At 61.5% G+C, this 20,208-nt stretch overlaps 1 protein-coding gene across 1 annotated transcript in view; it reads right to left on the bottom strand.

The window, feature by feature from the left end:
• Nucleotides 1–13,949: 13,949 nt before the first annotated feature.
• Nucleotides 13,950–20,208, bottom strand: part of LOC112949556 (serine/threonine-protein kinase 35) — a 10,509-nt gene continuing 4,250 nt past the window's right edge. The window contains exon 2 of the mRNA XM_026041993.1: nucleotides 13,950–14,764. Within this exon, the coding sequence (XP_025897778.1) occupies nucleotides 14,052–14,764 (713 nt within the window). The 3' untranslated portion in view covers nucleotides 13,950–14,051. The remainder of the gene's footprint in view (nucleotides 14,765–20,208) is intronic.

Below are 20,208 nucleotides of genomic sequence, written 5' to 3'. Positions count from 1 at the left end.
CACGCGCGCGGGTTTTCAGCGGCGGCGCACAGTGGCAGCCCGGCAACGTTTTCTGTGATGCAYGGCTCTGCCTTTCTTTGCTCTCGGTTTATGTCATCACGCCGCGGCGGGACGGCCGCCGCTTTTCCCCCATCAGCGCCACCGCTCATGTCCCCGGAGCGGGAATCGCCGCAATTCCTGGCGCTGCCGCCGGGACCTCGGAATGAGGCTCARTTCACATCAACCCACTCACAACAACCGTTTTGTTTTGAAAATATATATATATATTTTTATTTTTTTTTCCGAAGCAAGCTGGCATCTTAAAAACAACATGAAGAAAAACAACCTTTTTTTATTTCCCYGCTCTCCCCATGGGTGCGATGAGGAAAACACAACAAAATCAAACAAATAAACCCAAATAATGGYGGGTGCTGCCGGTGGCACCAAGGCRGGCGGCCGCTCCGGGCCGGGAGGTTTTGGGAGACTCTGGAGTGTTGGAGGGGACGAGAGGGCGGGTGTCCTCATGGGGCTTGTCCTTTTTGGTGTCTTTCACCTATTTGGGKTTTTTTTGCCTCAGAAAGGGCTGCTAGGCCGGGTTTCTGTGGGGCTGGGGGTGGTTGTGGCCCCTCCACAGACCGACCCAGCAGCGCCGGGCCCTTGGGCCTGCAGGGCGGCCCTGCCGCCGGCCCGGGTGCCGGTTCTGGTTCCGGCGCAGGCCGTGCCGGTTGCCATGGCAACCACGGTTCCAGCCAATCCCGCGGCCTGGAGCCGGGACACCGGCCTGGCCCCCTTGGGCTGGACGGGACACGGGACGGGCGTCATTCCCGCCGGGAAAGCTCGGAGCATTCCGGAACYGCCACGGAACCTCCCGGGCTCCCTGGCGGGACCTTCCCTTCTCCAGGGGCAAAGCCTCGTCCCGCAGAGCTGCGCTGGGCCTGGCCGCCATGGCCCAGTCTTGCTCTCTTCAACCCCTCATCCTCCTTACGGCGCCCGCTCCACGGAGCCGAGCACGCTCCCTTTAATAAACACAACAGATTTATTAAAATAAAATGAATTTGATGAATTCCCAGGGATTTATTTGCCACCGGCTCTGTTTTATTGCCCCGGCTCGCCGCGTGGATGTGTCCTGCATCCCGAGACCCTTCAACGCGCGCCGCGATTAAACCTCGCGCCCAGGCTTAGCCTTATTGCTCTCACCTCCGCCCTGAGCTGCGGCTCAGCTAAGCCTTTCTAATTGAATGGTAGCCGGGGGGCCAGGACGGGCGCCGAGCCGCTGTCATTTCACGGGATCGATGCCTCTYGTCGAGGCGGCCGCCGCTCGCCGCCTCGTTTCGGAGCTGCCGAGGGATTAACCAGGCTCTGCAGCAGGCGGGGAGGACGGCGTACGAGCAAAGCGGGGCTGCTCTCGCCCGGGGAAGGGTCGGGAGAGGGATGAGTTCAATAATAACTGGTTTCTGCGGGGATTTAATGTGCTGAGATGCTCACGCCGTGGATTCACATCCTGGGATTTGAGTTGGGAATTAGACCTGGCTTTTTCTCCGAGCCTTGGTGGCCTGAGGACTTCGGGAGAGGAGCTGCACGGGGGGACCCGCAAGCTTCACCCCCTGTTCCAACTGTGGCAGATGCCCAAGGAAGAGGGTAAAACAGCTCTCCCATTGCACGCGGTCCCCTGGGCACCCTCCCGTCCCAACGTGCGATGGTGCCTGGGCTTCTCTCAGCTCCCGATGCAGTGCGTGTTCATCTCGGAGCAGGTCTCGAGCGCTCCGTCCCCACACTGAGCTGCGGAGGATGAGGGTGAGGATGGAAACAGGGCACACGTGGGGCCCCAGCAAGGACCACGTCCTGGGCTCGGCCCCTCTTCACGGTTGGTGGGATGGGGATGTCACCTTCGCACCAAGCCAGAATTCCCAAACGCCAACCCTCACCCCAGGTCTAACATGGAAAACCAGAACCCCTTCAACTGCTACCCTAAATAGATGTCAAACCACCATCTGGATTTGGGGAATATAAGCCTAAACCTGCTTCCATCTGCAGCTGCGATTTGGCTGTTTTCAGTAGCCTTGCATCATGCACCAATTTAGCTATAGGATTTTATAGCACTCCATGAATCCCTTTGAATTAATGCAAACAAAAATGCATTCGAAGCAGTCAAACACCATATATTCCCTTTCCCCCTCTCGTCAGCTAAGATCTCTCTTCAGGGGAGCTGGCAGCTGCTGTCTGCCACCTTTGTCATTCTGCCCTGTCGTCCTGCCCTCAGCAGCAAAATAAAGAACTTGTTAGTCCTGTCTTTGTGATCAAGATATAAGTAGCCAATTGATTTTCCTCCTTCTTCTCATTAGTGAGCTCTGACACTTAATAAAACATATATTTCCAGCCTCGGTGTAAGCAAAACACTCAAGATAGTGCCTGTCAGAGAGACCCAGGAGTCAGGAGTCATCTTTATGGAAAATCAATAGCTGGAAGAGAAAAATCGGCAGAGCCCAAATTAAAAGTCGGCGGCAATTCCTGTCTTCATATTTCAKGTCTACTGCATTTATGAAATAGTAATTTGCTGCAAAGGAAACTGCCACAGGACCAGGCGGCCTAATGGGCTTCATGATTTGTAGGTCTGTGCACCTTCCTCTTTTGTGATAGGGGCTGAGGAGGACTCCTTGGGTGCCGGGGGATGTCAGGGAAGTTCCTTGGCAACGAGGGGTGGCCGTGAACATCTCGGAAGGGTTTGGGGCTGCCTGGGTGCAGGTGCAGAGCCCAGTGGGGCTATGTGCTCTGCACTGAAGGGCCCGTCACCTCCGGAGCGCTGGTCTCTTCCTTGCAAGGGCCCCGTGTCTCTGCGCTGCAAGGAGGCACTGGGGAGCCTCCTTGCAGGGACACAAGCGGCTTTTGGGGCTCCCGGGGCTGCGGGCGCAGGTGGTTGGTGCTGCCGAACCCCCCGGTGCCGCTGCTGGCCCCCATGGGACACGGCGCCTGCGCCGGCTCAGCCCTCCCTGCCGCTCACCGGCGGCTCCCAGGGGAAACGGGCTCGGGGGCGGACACGCTTCTGGAGAACAAGATTCTCTTGCAAAACCTTTTTTTTTTTTTTTTTTTTTAAAGAAAATCAATGAGCTTTTCAGCCAGGAGCTTTAAAGAGCCCCTGTCGGGCAGGGGACATGGGTGCTGACTCCTCTGCCTTGCTGCTCGCCTCCCAGCCGTCTCTCTGCGAGCGCTGGCTCCCCAGCCAAGAGCGGGCCAGAAAGGATTTGCCAGAAAGGAGCTGGGGACAAGAAGGGACTTTTATCTGCAGCTGTGCTCAGCTTGCTGCGGGCTCGTGCGATGGTGGCATCGTGATAAATAAACCTGCAATAAACCTGCAATAAACGCACAATAAACCCGCAATAAACCCGTGTGCGCAGGTTGTGCTGGGTCCGTGCCAAAGCCCCGGCTTTGGGCTGGGAAGCGTCGGCAGCGCCCGCGTTGCCCCCAGCACCCGGGGCCGGGACCCTCCCAGCTCCTGGGCAGCATCGCCCCTCCAGCCCGGGGGCTGGTGCTGGGCAAGGGGCCTTATTCATCAGCCGAGGGCACCGTGAAGCAACATCGCTCCCTGCACCCGCTGCGTCGTTCCAGGGCCTGCTGCTTGGATGCTCGAGGGAGAAAACCCTTGGAGAAGCAGCCCCGTGCTCGGCACCTCAGGACACCGCGGCGCTGGCAAAGGGGCTGCAAGAGGAGCTGAGGAGCAGCCGACGCGACGGGCAGGGAGAGGAGGGCAGGAGGGCGCAGTCGCCCTCTGCAAATATCTGGTGGGTGGTTGGATGGCACGGAGGGCGAGAGCAGGGCGAGSACGGGAGTGGGCGAGGGCGGCTCAGGCTCTGCGGGCAGCCTGGGCTCTCCAGGGCGGCGCCGGGCGATTCCCGAGGGAATCTCCTTGCCGCGGGACACGCACCCCGGAGCAGGTGCCCAGCCGGAGTCGCGCGGGCTGCTCGGGGGCACAAGCAGCTGTGGGGGTGCCCGTGCAGACTGGGGAGCCCCGGGGGCTGCGTGTGGGGCCGGCGGCTCTGGGAGGCCGCGCCGGGGTCCCGCGGGGCCGTGTCCGAGCGCGGGGCCTGTCGGGAGCCCCGGGGAGCGCAGAGGAGCGGGGGGGCAGCGGCGGCGCTCACCGCCCGGCACGTCCCGGCGGGCGGCGCGGGGTCGGCGCCGTTACGCAAGGGCCGGCGCGCGGTGACCCACATTGCGCCCGGGCTGCCCGCGGCGCCGGCCCCACGGCCCCTCCGTGTCCCGCTGCGGGAAGGGGCGGCGGGAGGCGGAGCGGGAGGATGGAGCCGTGCGGCCCCGTGCTCCCCTCCCGCTAATCGCTGCCCTGGGAGAGCGGAGCTCATGCTGATCCGGGCAAGGAGCTGGGCGAGGATCAGCGCCCGCGGAGGCACCCGGCACTCCAGGGCATCACTGCAGCTGCGTCATTGCAGCCAGCCCTGCCCAAATGCCCCGGGATGCATCAACRTGCAGGAGGGTCCCCTTGGAGCTGGTGACGCTGCAGGGACCTTGGTGCTGCGTGACGGGGGCACCAGGCAGGGCAGAAACAGCAGCTGCCCCATGGAGGGGATGTGCAAAGGTGGCCGGGACAGCACAAACCCTCCATCCTTCCCGGAAAGCTCAGGAACCCGCTTCCCAGATCGCACAGGGATGTACGCCTGATGTCCGGCCTGCCCCGGGCAGGGAGAAGGGAACTGGGGTCCACTCCCTTTGTGGGGCAGCAGCGCCCGTCGGGGCTCGTCCCATGGGGCTGGCGGTCCCCGCTGTCCCCTCGCGGCCAGGGATCCTCTTGGGAGGACCCTCCTGGTCCCCGCTGTCCCCTCGCGGCCAGGGATCCTCTTGGGAGGACCCTCCTGGTCCCCGCTGTCCCCTCGCGGCCAGGGATCCTCTTGGGAGGACCCTCCTGGTCCCCGCTGTCCCCTCGCGGCCAGGGTCGCGCAGGGCCATGGYCGGATTAGCCGCCAGCAGCCGCTTGGAGGGCGGAAYGGGACGGGCTCCCGTGGGCTTCACGTGCTCCAGGGGCTGCCCTGCGTCGGCAGCACCTTCCCACCGTGCCCACGGCTGCGTGGGCAGGACGTGGGCTGGGAGCGCCCGCGGGAGCCGCTGGCGGCCTTGGCGCGCGGCCGGGCGCACGGGCGGACGCACGAGGCTCCCGCCGCGAGTGGCTTTCGAACCCCATCTCAAATAACTTTATTCACACAAACGTCTCTTAACTTACAAAGCCTCTGCCACTCGCACGCATGGGGGGATCCACAGTGTTCAAGGAACTTAAATAGAACGTCTCATACCAACCCGAGTAAACCGAGTACAAAAAATATTATATAAAATTGTTCACACATAGGTCCTAGATTACCAGCTTCTGTGCAAAAAAAAAAAAAAAAAAAAAACAACCCAAAACAGATTTATTTACTAATATCGTTATGTTTAGTCCAGAGTCTGGGTTTAAGCCTCCTGTGAGTGCAGCAGGGGGGCTGCAGGGGCCGAGGGGCAGGGAGCACCGGAGCCTCCAACCTGGGAGCCTGGGAGGAGGCACCGGGGCAGCAGGGAATGGGCAGGAACGGGCAGAGAATGAGCAGGGAACAGGGAGGGAATGGGCAGGAATGGGCTCCATCTGCTTGCAGCGGGAAGGGAGCAGCTTCCCGCCATCTCGGCTCCGTGTTCTGGCGTGCGGAATGCTCTTGGATAGGCCCGTTCACCGCCAACAGGGGAAATGCAAGGAAGCAGCACGGGGACACGGGGACAGCTCTGGGGACACGGGACAAGCCAAGGGGAAAGGGAGCCCTGTTTGTGCCGGGACGCGGGGGCCCCGTGCTGCTCAGCAGGCTCAAACCCAGACTCGGTACCACGAACGAGGAGTCACACGAGGGGGGGACTCCACAACGGTGCTGACGCTCGCTCGGAGTCTTATTGCTCCAGAAAGGCTCCGGGAGCCTCTGATATGTGAGGGAGCCGGGTCCTGAGGAGAGGGAGGGCACGGCGGAGCTGCGTGGCACCGGCACGGCTGCACCTCGAGCCCAGCAGCGAGGGCACGAGGGGCGGCGAATCCGCCTCTCCGGGCTCCGGCCGCCTCCGCGCTCTGCTCCGCAAGCCGGCCGGGCTCCCCGTCCCGCCCCACGTCCCTCTTGTAAACAGCAAAGTCACACGTAAACAGTTTCGTACAATCCCCGGAGCCCTCGGGATGCTCCGCAGCCTGGGAGCGAGGCCGGGGTCCCTGTTGGGCTCGCGCGCCCGTCGCCACCGTCACCTTGTTCTGAGGGAGCCTGGGCCGGACCAGGGACCTGCAGGAGACACTAGGAGCTTGTAAACACCAGGCAGCTTCCTTGGGAGACTGGGGGTCGGGCACAGACAGCAGCAAAGTCATCGGGAAGAGAGGCRTTTGCAGGGACAAACTCCCCGGGGGACATCCGCACCGTGCACGGCCGTGCACGGTGCGGATGTCCCCCCGGGGAGTTTGTCCCTGCAAAYGCCCTTCTCGCCACATCCTACGTAAGGCACTAGGGTCTGGCTCCCAACGTCCAGCTGCTTGAAGCCCAAGCGGAGCTGGAGCTGCGGGGCCAACCAGGGCTGGGCTCAGTCCCGGGTATGATGCAGGATCCTGCCTGGAGCAAGGAAAGGGCTCCAATGCTGCTCCCAGCCAYGGAGAGGCTGCACTGCCAGCAGAGAAGGCTCTGGGAGATGCAGGAATGTTCAGGGGTCTGGGAGCTAATGCTGGACTTGGAAAATGCAGGGCCAAGTCCTCCCTCTGCTGCAGCCTCCCAGGGGAGCGCAGGGCTCCGCAGGAGCAGAGCGAGAAATTCGCCCTTAACTCGGTGGCGGGACCACTCCAAGGACCTACCGCTCCTTGGAGAGAAATGAGAGCAGCCCAAACCCCCCTCGAAGCCTCTGCCTGCGCCCACAAACACTCACTGCAGTTCCACTCGCTCCCCTGAGGTCACTAAAGGTACTCGAGTAGATAAAGGAGGTGCTGTCGGTTTAGGAGCCTGATGACAAGCGGGAAGCCAGAGCCCCAACACAGGGATGGTTCCTATTCCCAGAAATGRGAGACGGGGACCCCCTCCTGCCCATCAACGTGGCCAGCTCCCTAAGCACTSGCCACCTGGGAGCTTGCAAGTAAAGCTTGGTCGGGACAGCCCAATTCCTACATTGGTGCCAGTGGGTTTAACCCAGTGGGAAATACTTCAGCTTGTTCAGACTCTGCGGATAAAGAGGTGCTTTACACTGCATGTACAGTGAGCTAAGTCTAAAGACATCACCAGGGTCAACCCTAGAATATCAGTGTTGCTCTAAATATAGGCAAGGAAACGGGTATTAACCGCTCAGCCTGAGGTCCCAATCTCCTTACCGGAGCAGCCCGCTGAGGGGGAGCCTGCGGGCCAGCCTAAGAGCAGCGTCGCTTTGGCTTCCCGAAGCGGGCACGGAAAAGGGGCTTGCAGGGGGCTGCAGCGCGAGCAGCACTCGGGCCAGGCCTGCTCCTGTCCTCAGTGCTGTTCCCAACATTCCCAACAGCCACAGGTGGGCACAGCTGGGCTCGGAGCGGTGGAAAATGCTCCGTTGCCCTTGTACCTGGACAACATCTGCCCCACATGGCTCCTATGGGCTCTCACAGCCCTTCGTATTGCAGGGATCGATCACTGTATCACTGTCCACAGCAAGCATCACGAAGGGAAAGCAGGGAGCTCTGTCCTCCTAGGGACAGGAGGACAGGTCTGGGGGACAAAGGGACAGGACAGAGGTCTGCCCAGCCCCGGGGCAGAGCGGCCTTGCMGAAGGGCTTTGCAGCTGGTTCCTGCTCTAGCCCAACGCCAGCTGCTCCGAACCCGAGCAGCAGCTCGGGTCCCAAGCTGCCTGGCTATGAAATGACTACCCAGAGCAGCCCCCGAGCCTCCCTTCTGCTAACACCCTGCACTCCCAGCGTAAGCACGGCAAGCGCCTCGGCCCCTCTCCCCCCGAGGAAGTTTAACCCCAAAGCTGCACCCACCTGGAAGTGGACACAGGGCCAGTGACACAGTGATCACGGTTATGGAATCGGATCCTCCCTGGAAACACTTCCCGAGCGCAGCTGCAGCAGAGGGGCGCGCGGGCGGCTGGGCAGCCGCTCTGCCCRGTGCCCTCAGTCGAGGACAGTGTCACCAACAGCCCCGCAGCCCCCGCCCGCGACCCCAACCCCTCATCCCAACAAAACAACCCCCAAAGGTTTCACATTGCCAAAGATCCTGCAGCTCAGGGCTCTTCTGTATCGCCTTCTTCCCTTATCCTCAGCTTCCTTAGTTGCACGAAGTAATGGAGATTATAAGTCCCTGGTAAACAAACCTGCARAAAGAAGCAAAGAAAAGAAGCAGGTATTAAGCAAAGTCACGAGTGAGGAGAAGGCAGTGTCCCACCAGAGCGCCCTGTCCCAGCCCAGTCTGCAGGCAGGTCGAGCTGAATCATATGAAAACCGTGTCTCCATTTTTCATTTCCAGCCCTGAAGTAAAGTAGTGTTTGAGGCAGCAGAACTCAGGAGGAAGGGGTGCTTTCTTATTACATAACTGAAGCTAATGACTTTTAAGCAACGCCCAGGGTGCCAGGGACAAGCCAGGCCGGTCCGCGGTGGGTCTGGACTCCCCTGGGAGCCCCTGCTCTCCAGAAAGGGCGCTGGTTTGGGCAAGGAGCAGGGCAAACCCGCAGCAGCCGCTGGCTGCCGTCAGCTCCCAGCTCCACAGGGCGCTGCGTTTCCACCAGCTCCTTAGTGTCCATGGAGAAGCGGGCTGAGTGTTTCCCGCAGGAGAGCTCATCCTGGAGGGCCGGGAGCTCTCCCAGCGCCTGCACAAAGAGGGCCAGTTTGACTCGGCCGCCCCGTGCGTCAGCRGCAGCCCGGGCCCCTCGAGTGGCTGCGCGAGAGGCGGGTAAAGGTCTATTCTGGGACAACTTCAAGCAGAGCGGGGCGGCTCTCGAGGGCTCTGAGGATGCTCGAGAGGCGGGTGTCGAGGGCAGGAGGCCAGCGGCAGCCTCCTCCGCAGCCTCCCCGTCCTGCCAGGGGGTGTCACGCAGCACTCCACCCAACCGCCCTCCCGCGCCTGAGTCACCGGCGGCCTTGTCCTTGTCCTCGCTTTCTGCAAAACCAGACAAATTCCTGTCAATAGCAAGAGAAACAGAGCCTGGCTCCAAAGGAAGCAGCAGGGGGACAACGCGTGTGGGCAACRTCCCTTCTCTTGGGGACCGTGACATGCATTTTACAGTGGATAAACCCCAAAAGCAGCGTGAGAGGGACGCTCTGGTCTACAGGAGCTCGGGGGAGCTCTGCCCCCCAGGACACCCAAGTGGCTCCTCAGAGAAATCAAGTGCAGCAGGAAAGACCTGCTGGAGAAAACCCACTCCTGCCCAGCAAATTATTCAAATCCCTTAGCCCTAGGAAATCTCATTAAAGAAATACACGCTGCAGTAATATATTTTTTTCAGGCTGCCTCTGCTGCTCGGAGCAGAAGCCAGGAGCATGTGTGCCGTTTCACGGGGCGTTTGGCCCCRTGCAAACCAGGAAAATGCCTTTCTGCTCGAGGAGGGCGGCTGGCGAGGGGCAGCGGGTGCCAGCGGGGGCACCAGCACAGCAGATTTGCTGGAACATTTGCCCTGTGTCTGGAAGGTTTCACCAGCAGGTCGCACAGCCCTTCTGCTCCCTGGAGCAGGAGTGTCTCCAGGGAAGATGCCTTCCCGGAGCAATCCCGAGCTCTGCCCTGCGAGGGCCAAGAGCTCCCTGCGCTGACGCAGGCTCTTCCAGGGGCTTGTTCGAGAGCTTTTAATCCCTCCGCTSATGCCACTTATAGTTTTAATCAGCTCGGATGTCCGTTTGGCATGAACAGGATATGAACCAGCAGCCCGCRAAGTCCCCCAGCACCTAACGGAGCTGACACCGATGGCGCGGGGAGCCAGCAACAAGGGAGGCAGGGAACGCTGCACCTTCCCCGCTGGGCTGCACAGCCGACCCCAGCGTGGGACGGGGACAGGCGAACAAGGTTCAGGGGTGTCGGGACCCGTGTCACCCATCGGGCTCCRCTGCGGATCCGCAGGGACAGGGACGTGGCAGCGCTCGGCGCGGAGGCCCCGGGACGCTGCCGCCTGCACCCGCCGTCKCTGCTGCCAAGAGCACCAAGGGCTCTTGCTTTCATACTGTTCCAGGGCTTGGAGTGCCCGTGCCAAGACTCACAAACCATACTGAAAACAGTCTGAAGTCGGGATCAACATGGATTCAGGAATGAAACTACTAGGCTTTTCCTCACATGTTCCTGTCTAGCAGTATCAGGGCACCTTTATTCCAAAAGATTGGAGGGGTCTGGAGCAGACAGCACCAGGCGAGCGCCCTGCTCCCTTGCTGCCTGTGGCCAGCAGCATTTCTGATGCATCTGAYTCCTGCCTTCCACATCGAGCGAGCTGCACAGCAGCAATAACGGTGCTCAGCTGCAGCCCAGGCTGCTCTCAGGCACAGGCTGCAGAGTCCGGGCAGTGGTGCAAGCAGGGAGAGAGAAATGCAGCCCCCCGGCACCAATGCAGCTGCCTTGCAACAACACAGACACACAGCAAATGCAAACGGGCACCTTGAGCTGCCACCGAGGTGATGAGGACCCACGGCAGGAGGAAGAGGAGCCCGGAGGCTGTTGGCCATTTCCCTAGGGAAGCAGCCCCTGAGGTGACACGTCCGAGCTGGCCCCGACTGCYGCCCTCCGAGCGGCCGACCAGCCCCTTCATCAACAGCAAAAACCATCACRGGCTACGACCCACGGGAACAAGCTGCCCCTGCTGAGCAAAACCACCGCTGCCCCGCGTCCTACAGGAATTACAGCTACGGGCTTTCGTAAATATTAAATCAGACACTTGTTTACGCTTAAAAAAAAAAGACAGGGCATCTGCGCTGTGTGCCAACAACCCCCGATAGTGATTTCGTTATCATCATTCCTAATTTCACCCGATACTGGCTGCAAATTAAGCGAGCAGGCGGCAGGAAGGCGCTGCCACTCACTCCTGTTGTGATGGGCTCGCCGGCCATGCTGAGGAAAGAGCCTCTCCCGGCAGGGACACGCACGGATGGGAAGGGCACGAGCCTCCCCGGGGACACGGAGCTCCAACACTGCRAAGACAAGATGCTTTGGAGGGAGGAGAGATGGGAGCAGCGTGAGACCAGCCCTGGGATGGACAGGACAGCGACTGGGTGCAAAATCCTTCCCTGATGAGGATGGGGATCAGGAAGATGCTGCTGGAAAAGCATCCCTGCCTCCTCCGGGAGCAGGGCACAGACCTGTGCCCACCCCGGGACACTGCAGGGTGACCTGGCACCGCAAGTCAGCACCAGAGCAGCTCAGAAACCACCTTTTTCACAGCTTCTTTCAGAAGGTTTTCCTGCATGGGTAAAAYGCGGGGTGAAACAGCCCTTAGTCGCAGTCACAGCTCTGGGCTATCACACRGCAATCAAGAGATTAGCAGCAGGTATCCAGCACAGCAAGCGCTTGCTAATTACACTGGGATGGCTTTTGTCCCCTGTGCACAAAAGGCACCTTTGTGGGGCCTCAGATATCCCTGAGATGTGGAGCCCACTGTGCCCAAGGGAAAGGGGAGGCCCGTGTGTCCCCCAGGGACCCGCTCTGCACCCCAATCACCCGCTCGTCCTGCAGAGCGGAGCCAAGAGCGCTGCCCTGGCTGSGACTGGGTATTTAACGCGTGCAATTTGGAGGGGCAGCCGACTATGAAGTCTGCTGACTGGCAGGTTCCTGCAGCGGGACTGTCAGGACACGAAGCAGAATGAGGACAGGCCAGTGACATACCGAGGAATTAGTGAAAACCTGATGGCCGGGAGCAGGGAGGGTTGCGGTTTTACTGGTTTTGCCACGCACCAAGTCTGCCTGGGGTCTGGCAGGGGAAGGGGAACCCTCTGCGCTGCCCGGCACCCACACAAGCCACCCACAAGCGCCACAACGATGTAGCAGAGGTCACTTGAGTTTCCAGGTCAACCTAAATTACCTGACGGGAGAGCCCAGGAGCTGCTCTCAATCCCATTTTAAGCTTCTCAGTATAGATTCGCATTTAATAACAGCCCAGCAGCAGGAGGATGCAGCTCCACGCAAACGGCCAAGCATGCAGCTACAGAAGCCCCGGCAGGGAAGCGCAGCGAACGGCCGCAGCGCCCACTGCGTTACGCAAGYGCTGCCGGCTCCGCGTCGAGGACGCGGGCCACGGGCGCAGCCGGCTCCACGGGCAGCTGCGTTTGGAGCAAACAGCCCCGGGGCAGGACTGTCCCCACGCTGCTTGTTATCCCTGCCGCGCGGATCGGCGCAGGACGAGCTCTCCCCGCAGGGCACTGCCTCGTTACGTAAGGCGGCAGCATCGCGTTAGCGGAGCACGAGTGAGCACAGATGGCAGCGGCTGAGCCGAGCACRGATTTGGGAAGCAGCTCCCAGCCCAGCAAGGGCTGCGCCCCCCTCCTTCCCCCGGGTCCTGCCCCTGCCCCAGGCTGTATTGCACCCAGTGAGAAGCCCTGCAGATTCTCCCCCAGCCCCTGCCCCAGGCAGCAGCAGGCACAGCAATTAGCCCCGGTGAAGATCTTAAGGGCGTTGGAGCATTTTGTGCTTTGAGGCGAGGAGGAGGCAGCAGGAAGCAGATCCTTGCTATTCTCACCTCGCTATGGGCTCACGCAGAGGGCAGGGCAGCAGCCCCCAGGAATTACTGTCCCTTGACGTTAAGGGACAAGAGCTGGGAGCTCAGCTCACRGGCAGGACAGCCACGGGTGCTGGGAGGAGTCCAAAGCTTATCTGGGCACATTCCGGAGCGGTGCGTCCGAACAGCACTTGGACGGCACATCCATCTTACATAAGCCCAGGAATTTGCCTTCCCTGGGCACCGGGGAGGTTTAAGCCCTACCTGCCCAAGGGCCTGTCCGTCCCCATCAGACTCTGCTCTCCCAAGCTGGCTGCTCACCGACTCCAGCAGCCCTGCCAGCTCTTCCTGCTTTTCAGTGCCTACGAGCTACTGGGATCCAGTGGGATCTCTTTGCTTTCGGATTCAGGAAAGGAGTGGGAAGTCCAAGCTGCAAATCTAACATTTGATAGAGCCAGACTTTTCAAAGACCTATGATCAGCAACATTAAAGACAGCTCCGCCGCGGCTCGAGAGCGAGCAGGGCTCTCCGAGCAGCCCGGCCTCTTGCAATCTGCAGTTATTCAGTTTCATTGAAGTGTTTGGCCAGGAGAATCCCTGGTAACAGCTCATGTTTATATACAGCTTTGCCATGAAGGCAACACCTCTCATTCCTATGGTGTCACCGGTTATGCACGCTGTCACCTACTCCCGAGCAGACCTTCCAGGCCATACGTGACCCCTCTGGAGCTCAGGGCTGGGATTCAGCAGAGAAAGTCTCCAAGTTTTGGACTACTTAGGAATGGAGCCCGAGGGGCAAACTCTGCCTGACCTGGGAACAATCTGAGCGCGCCTGTTTTGTAAGCTTCCTTCCTGGACAGACTGGTGTCTCCGAACTTGGAGGGTGAAGACCAAAGCACCCGACTGGCGCTTATGCAACTGCAGCTCGCACCAACGGGAAGTCCTGCATTTAGCAGGGAAACGAGGCGAGACGCATCACCCCCTTCCAGGCGGGACAACGAGGTGCCCTCAACACCGACCAAAACTGGACCAAGGAGCAGGGAGACTGAAGGGGCAGATCCCTCGCTGCCCCAGGAGCTAGGCACAAACCAGGGCTGATGCTCCGGGTGTCTCTGCTGTGTCCCAGCCTCTTGGCTGGCCAGTGCCCAGCTCCGCTGCGGAGCAGGGCTGCCTCCTGCCCACATGCCTGCACTCAGGCTTCAGCAGCAGTGGGACGTGCAGCTGCTAATTCTGTTTTCCATCTCTATTTTATTTTTGCAGCAGAAAAGGTGAATAAAAATCTCAGGAACAGTGCTCCCGATGAGTCACTATAGAAATTGCTCTGGGAACATAAAAGACTCCTTTGTATCGTTGCAGAAGGCATAAGCGGGCTGGTAAGGGAGACAGCATTATACAGAAACTGCRGATCACTTACCCAGCTGCAAAGCACAGCAGTGCCCTGCCCTGAATTTAAGCAGCACACGTAACCTGGTCCATTCTGGTTTCAAGCTCAAAGGCATCAGGTCGATCCTGTGGGTTAGCAGCCAACATGTCTTTCAAGAGTTGCTTGATCCCCTCAGACATGGAAGTCCTGCGTTTCTGAGGGATGTGCAGCTCCATCTTTGGGTTTTCTAGCAGCGCTTCCCCAACGGGCACAATCTCTGTTCCCTGCTTGATGTAGGTCCCCAGCAGCTCCTTCTTGGTCTCGGCATCGATGAAGGTTATCCTCTCGATCATGGCCCAGATGATGATGCCAAGGGCGAAGATGTCAGCCTTGGCCGTGTAGTGTCCCTCCCAGACCTCGGGGGCCATGTAGAAGTCAGAGCCACACGCCGAGGACAGCCAGTACTTGTTCACATTCACATTTTTGTTATTGTTCCCCCCSTCCTTGCCCCGAGCAGTCAGGCCAGCACAGACCTTGCTGAGTCCAAAGTCAGCCACCTTGAGCACCGGCGTGCCGGATTTCTCCGTTATCAAGATGTTGTCGGGCTTCAGGTCCCGGTGAACGATGTGGTTCTTGTGCAGGAAGGCAATGGCGCTGGTCAGCTGCAGCATGAAGCTCTTGTTGGTCGCCGGGTCGGGTCTTCGCGACAGCACGTACTGGTTGAGATCTCCCCCTTCGCAGAACTCCATGACGAACCAGAGATAACACGGCTCCTCCGCGAGGCCCAGGATCCGCTCACCTAACCCAGGGACAAGAGCAAGAGTGGGTTTTTAAACACAATAAAGACTGTCCACGCCATAACTCAACAGAGACAAGGAACAGGCCTGTTTTACAGAGGTATTAAATGCCACAGGAGTTTAACTAGGACCTGTCGCTCCACAGGGTATCAGTAATCACTGCTATTAAACATGATTCACGGTGATGCACGCTGCCTGCTGATGCTTTCAGCGCTGGGTCTTCAAATGCTTTAGGGTGCTGTCAAGTGGGATGCTCCAGGGCTGTGTTTTTAGGAGCTCACTGCCTGGAAGGAGCTCAGGGAACGGCTCACAACGAGACCCAGGTGTGAGCAGCACTGATATCTCAGGTGCTTGCGGGGAACCTGGGAAGGGACAGGGTTTTCCTGAGTTACCAGCAGGTGATTCTCACCAGGCTCCAAAAGCCGAGGCATGAAGAGCACATTTAGCAGCCAACCTAAAGGGAAGTCCCAGCAGCTGCAGTCAGCAACGGCTGCCTCCTACCTGAAGCTTTACCTTAAGCTTTGCTGTTATAACTGCCAGGGAGAAGTAAATCACAGCACCAATGCGGTGCCAAAAGGGCTTTACTGAAAGCCCCTGCAGGGTCACAGCCTCTCAGCACAGCTGGCTCTGCTCAAACAGAAGGATATCAGTGCAGTGCAAGCGTTGCATGAGGGTGGCTTCACCACTCCATACAGCCTTATTTAAGTGTCTATGAGTTTTTGAACAGAAAAACAGAGGTCCAAGAGCCTAAACAGAGTTTAGGTGCAATCTGAGCCATGCCAGCAGACTCTACAAGCCCATGCAGGGTACACGGGCTTGCAGTCGCTTGAGCAACTCCATTGCTCTAGGAATTTGTTTTTGCTCAAGCACTGAAAGGGAAAAAGCGGAGGACGCCACTCGCCACAGCTTCCAAATCACACAGATAAACCCGAGCCTTTCGGGGTCAGTCAAGTGACTGCCAGGGACACCAAGGCCCGGGCTCCTCGGCATCACTGCCTATACTGGTCAGCACTCGGTGTGGGTGGAAATATCGGTTATTTGCACAAACAGTCTGTAACCATGGCTACTGCTAGGGAAATTAAAGCCCCAACAACAGAGAGATTTGGCTGCACCTCTCTGCCCTGGGTAAGGCACGAAGGGCAGGTCTAGGGGGTGGGAGGACCCCCAAACACACTGCAGATGTGGGGGTGTCTCAAGGGGTCAGATGAGACCCCCAAGTGGAGGGAGAGGGGACCCAGCACCACAGGTTGGAGCTTGGCTCCACAGATGGAAACAGGAAAAGCAGCTTCTGCTGCTTGTGGGGAACAGGCCCCCGCGCAGAGCCCCAGCCATGGACAGGTCACCCTGCCACCGGCTCGGCCCCATGTCACCTCCGCGGGACGCCGGGGCTGCGGGGAAAGGCTCTCCCGGGCAGCAGGACGCAGTGCAGCTGCCCCACACCTCCAACAAGCTGCGGTTTCGGTAGGAAGCAGGTACCGGTCTGACGCTCGGCCAACCTGTGCAGGCGCAGGGGGACCCAGGGTCCCGGGAGCTGCCAGGACCATGCTGGGTGGAGAGCTGCTGGGAGAGGCCAAAGCCAAGGGCAGTATTTCCTCACTTTCTATGATCCGAGAGTGTCTGAGTTGTTAAATCATCTTCCTGCCTTCAAAACAAACAGCTTTAAACATAAAGAGCTGGCAAGCAGCTTGTGAAAGATGGGATTTGAGCAAAGTGGTGTCGAGGAGCCAAGGGACGCAGCAAGGCGGGCAGAGCGGGATCCCTGCCTGCGCGCTCGCCTCCCCCTCCTGCCCCAGCCTACCCTGGGAGCTCATTAGCAGCTTGCTAATTTGCCTACGGTCACGGGGAAAAGAAATAATGACAAGAGACGCGAGGTCCCACTCCCTGTGTGTAACCGGGACGTCCCTCTGCGCAAAGCGGCCGCGCGGGGGAGAGAAGGGGCCGGCGCGGGGCGCGAGGGGCAGCAGTGCCCGTCCGTGCAGCTCAGGGCCCCGTGGCACCAACGTGCAGGGCTGCCCTTGCAGCCCGCGCCGGGGCACGTGGCCGGGCGCGAGCGCCGCGGCGCGCACGTTGCTCGGCTGCGTGTCCCCGCAGCTCCCCCCCTGCCCTCGGCCCTTAACGAGACGGGCAAAAATTAAAGCCGTGAGCGCGGAGCTCTGCGGCGCCGCCGAGCCCCCGCGCAGCCTTGGAGCCCCAGAGTTGCTCTCCCGATGGCGCGAGCGCCTCCGGTTAATCCCCGCCRTGCCCCGGACCCTGGCACGTTGGCACAGCATCTGTGCGCGCCTGTAAATAGCCCAGCTGCGGTCGTGCAGAATGGCACGGCGGCGGGGCTACGTGCCGCGCRCCGGAGCTTCCCCTGCTGCTGCGATGTGTTTAAAATGCACCTATCACTGCTGCATCGGACCCGGCGCCGGGGAGGGCGGCGAGCCCGGCCCGCAGATAACCCAGGCTGGAGGGTAGCTGCAGGAAAGGGATAGAGAGAACACGCTGCAGAGCCAGCGCCCGTGCCGGGCACCCCACACTCCATGCAGGGGCCTCTTCCCACCTTTCTGGGAGCTCCTCCTGGGGGTGGGGGGACACGCGGGGTCCCCCACAAGGCTGGGTGCATATGGGACTCTCCTGGGCTCACGGACCAGATGCTGCCCTGTTTGGGGGGCACCCGTGTAGGGTAACGCTGCCACCCACTCGGCTGCTGCACACGGAGCAGGAGGGATCAGGGTGCCTGYGTCCCTGGAAAGGGCACGGGAAGCTCGGAGCCCCCCAATGCTCCCCGCGGGGCCCAGCTCTGCCGCGGAGCTCCCCAGGGAGCGCCGGAGCCGCAGCTCCCGGCGGCAGCGGCGCGGGGGCATCAAGGACACAGGTGTTTTTCCAGCTCCCRGCTGCGGGGCCGGGATGAGCAGCCCCGGGAGCAGGGGGTGCCCCGCTTTGGGGGTGTCTGTGGCAGAAGGGGACCCCAGGCAGCCCTCGRGTGTCACTGAGGGACCCCAAGGGGAGCAGAGGGTGGCAGGGGAGTCGCAAGCCAAGTGAGGGCACTGGGGTCTCCAGGAGTGTCCCCCAGAGCTGGTCGGTCTCCTGGGAGAGACGGGGACAGGAGAGGACAAGGAGCAGCCCCCAACCCTGGGGGCTCCGACRGGGAGGAGGGTAAGGATGGAGAAGGAGAGCAGGGACGGAGCTCAGAGACAAGCGCASACCCCGCGGCAGAGGTGGGGCTGCCAAAGGGGGTCTATGAGGACAGAGGCCTGCGAGAGGAGGAGGAGGCGCTGGAGGAAGAGCCCCCCAGGGCAGTGCATGGGCAGGGAGGGTCCCCAGAGCATCACGGGGGACAGTGAGGGGGTCCCTGTGCAGGGGGCTCAGGGCTGATGGAGCAGAGGGACCCTGCAAGCAGGTGACAGGGCAGCAGAGCAAGGGGCACCAAGGCAGGACCCAGGGGGGCTCCGGGGTCCAGTGGGGGGATCCTGGTGGCACTGAAGTGTGGGGTGGCAGGTAGGGCAGTGGGTCCTGGACAGGGGGACCCTGCGTTGAGGTGACAGGGACTCTGCAAGGATRGGGGGACAGAGGAGGATCCAGGAGGGGGAGGAACTTAGAGGGGTGCCTAGAGGGGTCCCTAGCAGTGACCCCATTGAGGAGGGCTATCCCCAACATAGCAGTGAGTGGGTGCTCTTTGGGAAGCGTGTCTCAGGGAATCCTTGGGGGTGGGGAGGCAGGGAGGAGTCCCAGGGAAAGATCCCTGGGGAGAACGGGGAGCGAGGAGGAGTGAACAGCCCTCAAAGGGGGTGTCCTAGGACAGGGTCCCCAGGGAAAGGGGGTAGGGATGTCCCCAAAGGGCTGTCCTTGGGCAAAGGGGGTGGGGGTGCCCCTAGGGGGTGTCCCAGGCAGGGTCTCCACCRAGGGGGAGGGGAGAGGGGTGTCCCCAGGCAGGGTCCACACGAAGCAGGGGGGAAAATAGGCAAGTGTCCCTAGGGGGTCCCCATAGGGGTCCTGGGGGGGGAGGGTCCCCAGGCAGAGGGAACAGTGGTGTCCCCTGGGGGTGTCCCCATAGGGGTCCCATGGCAGGAGTTTCCCAGGTACAGGGGGCAGGGGTGTCCCCTAAGAGGTGTCCCAGTGCAGGGTCCCTGTGTAGAGGGGACAAGGGTGTCGCCTGGGGCGTCCCCAGGTACTGGGGGCAGGGGTGTCCCCTGGGGTGTCCCCAGGGTGTCCCCATACAGAGGGGGCAGGGGTGACCCTTGGGGGTGCCCCCCAGGGTGTCCCCACGCACAGGGGTGTCCCCGGGGGTGTCCCCATGCACAGGGGGCAGGAGTGTCCCCTGGGGGGTGCCCCCCAGGGTGTCCCCACGCACAGGGGTATCCCCGGGGGTGTACCCATGCACAGGGGGCAGGGGTGTCCCCTGGGGGGTGCCCCTCGGGGTGTCCCCATGCACAGGGGTGTCCCCTGGGATGTGCACAGGGGCAGGGGTGTCCCCTGGAGTGCTCCCCAGGGTGTCCCCATGCAGAGAGGGCATGGGTGCCCCCCAGGGTGTCCCCATGCACAGGGGTGTCCCCGGGGGTGCCCCCCAGGGTGTCCCCATGCACAAAGGTGTCCCCTGGGGGGTGTCCCCAGGGTGTCCCCATGCACAGGGCACAGGGGTGCCCCCAAGGGTACCCCCCAGGGTGTCCCTGCGCACAGGGGTGTCCCCGGGGGTGCCCCCCGGGTGTCCCCGCGCACAGGGGTGTCCCCGCGGGTGCTCCTCAGGGTGTCACCATGCACAGGGGTGTCCCCTAGGAGGTGCCCCCCAGGGTGTCCCCGTGCACAGGGGTGTCCCCTGGGGGGTGTCCCCGGGGTGTCCCCATGCACAGGGGTGCCCCCAAGGGTACCCCCCAGGGTGTCCCCGTGCACAGGGCACAGGGGTGTCCCCAGGGGTGCCCCCCAGGGTGTCCCCGCGCACAGGGGTGTCCCCGCGCACAGGGCACAGGGGTGTCCCCTGGGGGGTGCTCCTCAGGGTGTCCCCATGCACAGGGGTGTCCCCACAGGTGCTCCTCAGGGTGTCCCCATGCACAGGGGTGCCCCCAAGGGTACCCCCCAGGGTGTCCCCGCGCACAGGGGTGTCCCCTGGGGGGTGTCCCCGGGGTGTCCCCATGCACAGGGGTGTCCCCGCGGGTGCCCCCCGGGTGTCCCCGCGCACAGGGGTGTCCCCGGGGGTGCCCCCCAGGGTGTCCCCGCGCACAGGGGTGTCCCCGGGGGTGCTCCTCAGGGTGTCCCCATGCACAGGGGTGTCCCCTAGGAGGTGCCCCCCACGGTGTCCCCGCGCACAGGGCACAGGGGTGTCCCCAGGGGTGCCCCCCAGGGTGTCCCCGCGCACAGGGGTGCCCCCAAGGGTACCCCCCAGGGTGTCCCCACGCACAGGGGTATCCCCGCGGGTGCCCCCCGGGTGTCCCCGCGCACAGGGGTGTCCCCGGGGGTGCCCCCCAGGGTG

This window comes from Nothoprocta perdicaria, unplaced genomic scaffold, assembly GCF_003342845.1.
Source record: "Nothoprocta perdicaria isolate Ctin4 unplaced genomic scaffold, notPer1 scaffold_3, whole genome shotgun sequence".
NCBI lineage: Eukaryota > Metazoa > Chordata > Aves > Tinamiformes > Tinamidae > Nothoprocta > Nothoprocta perdicaria.
Note: the sequence above shows the minus strand (reverse complement) of the source record. Positions and strands in the feature narration are given on the sequence as shown.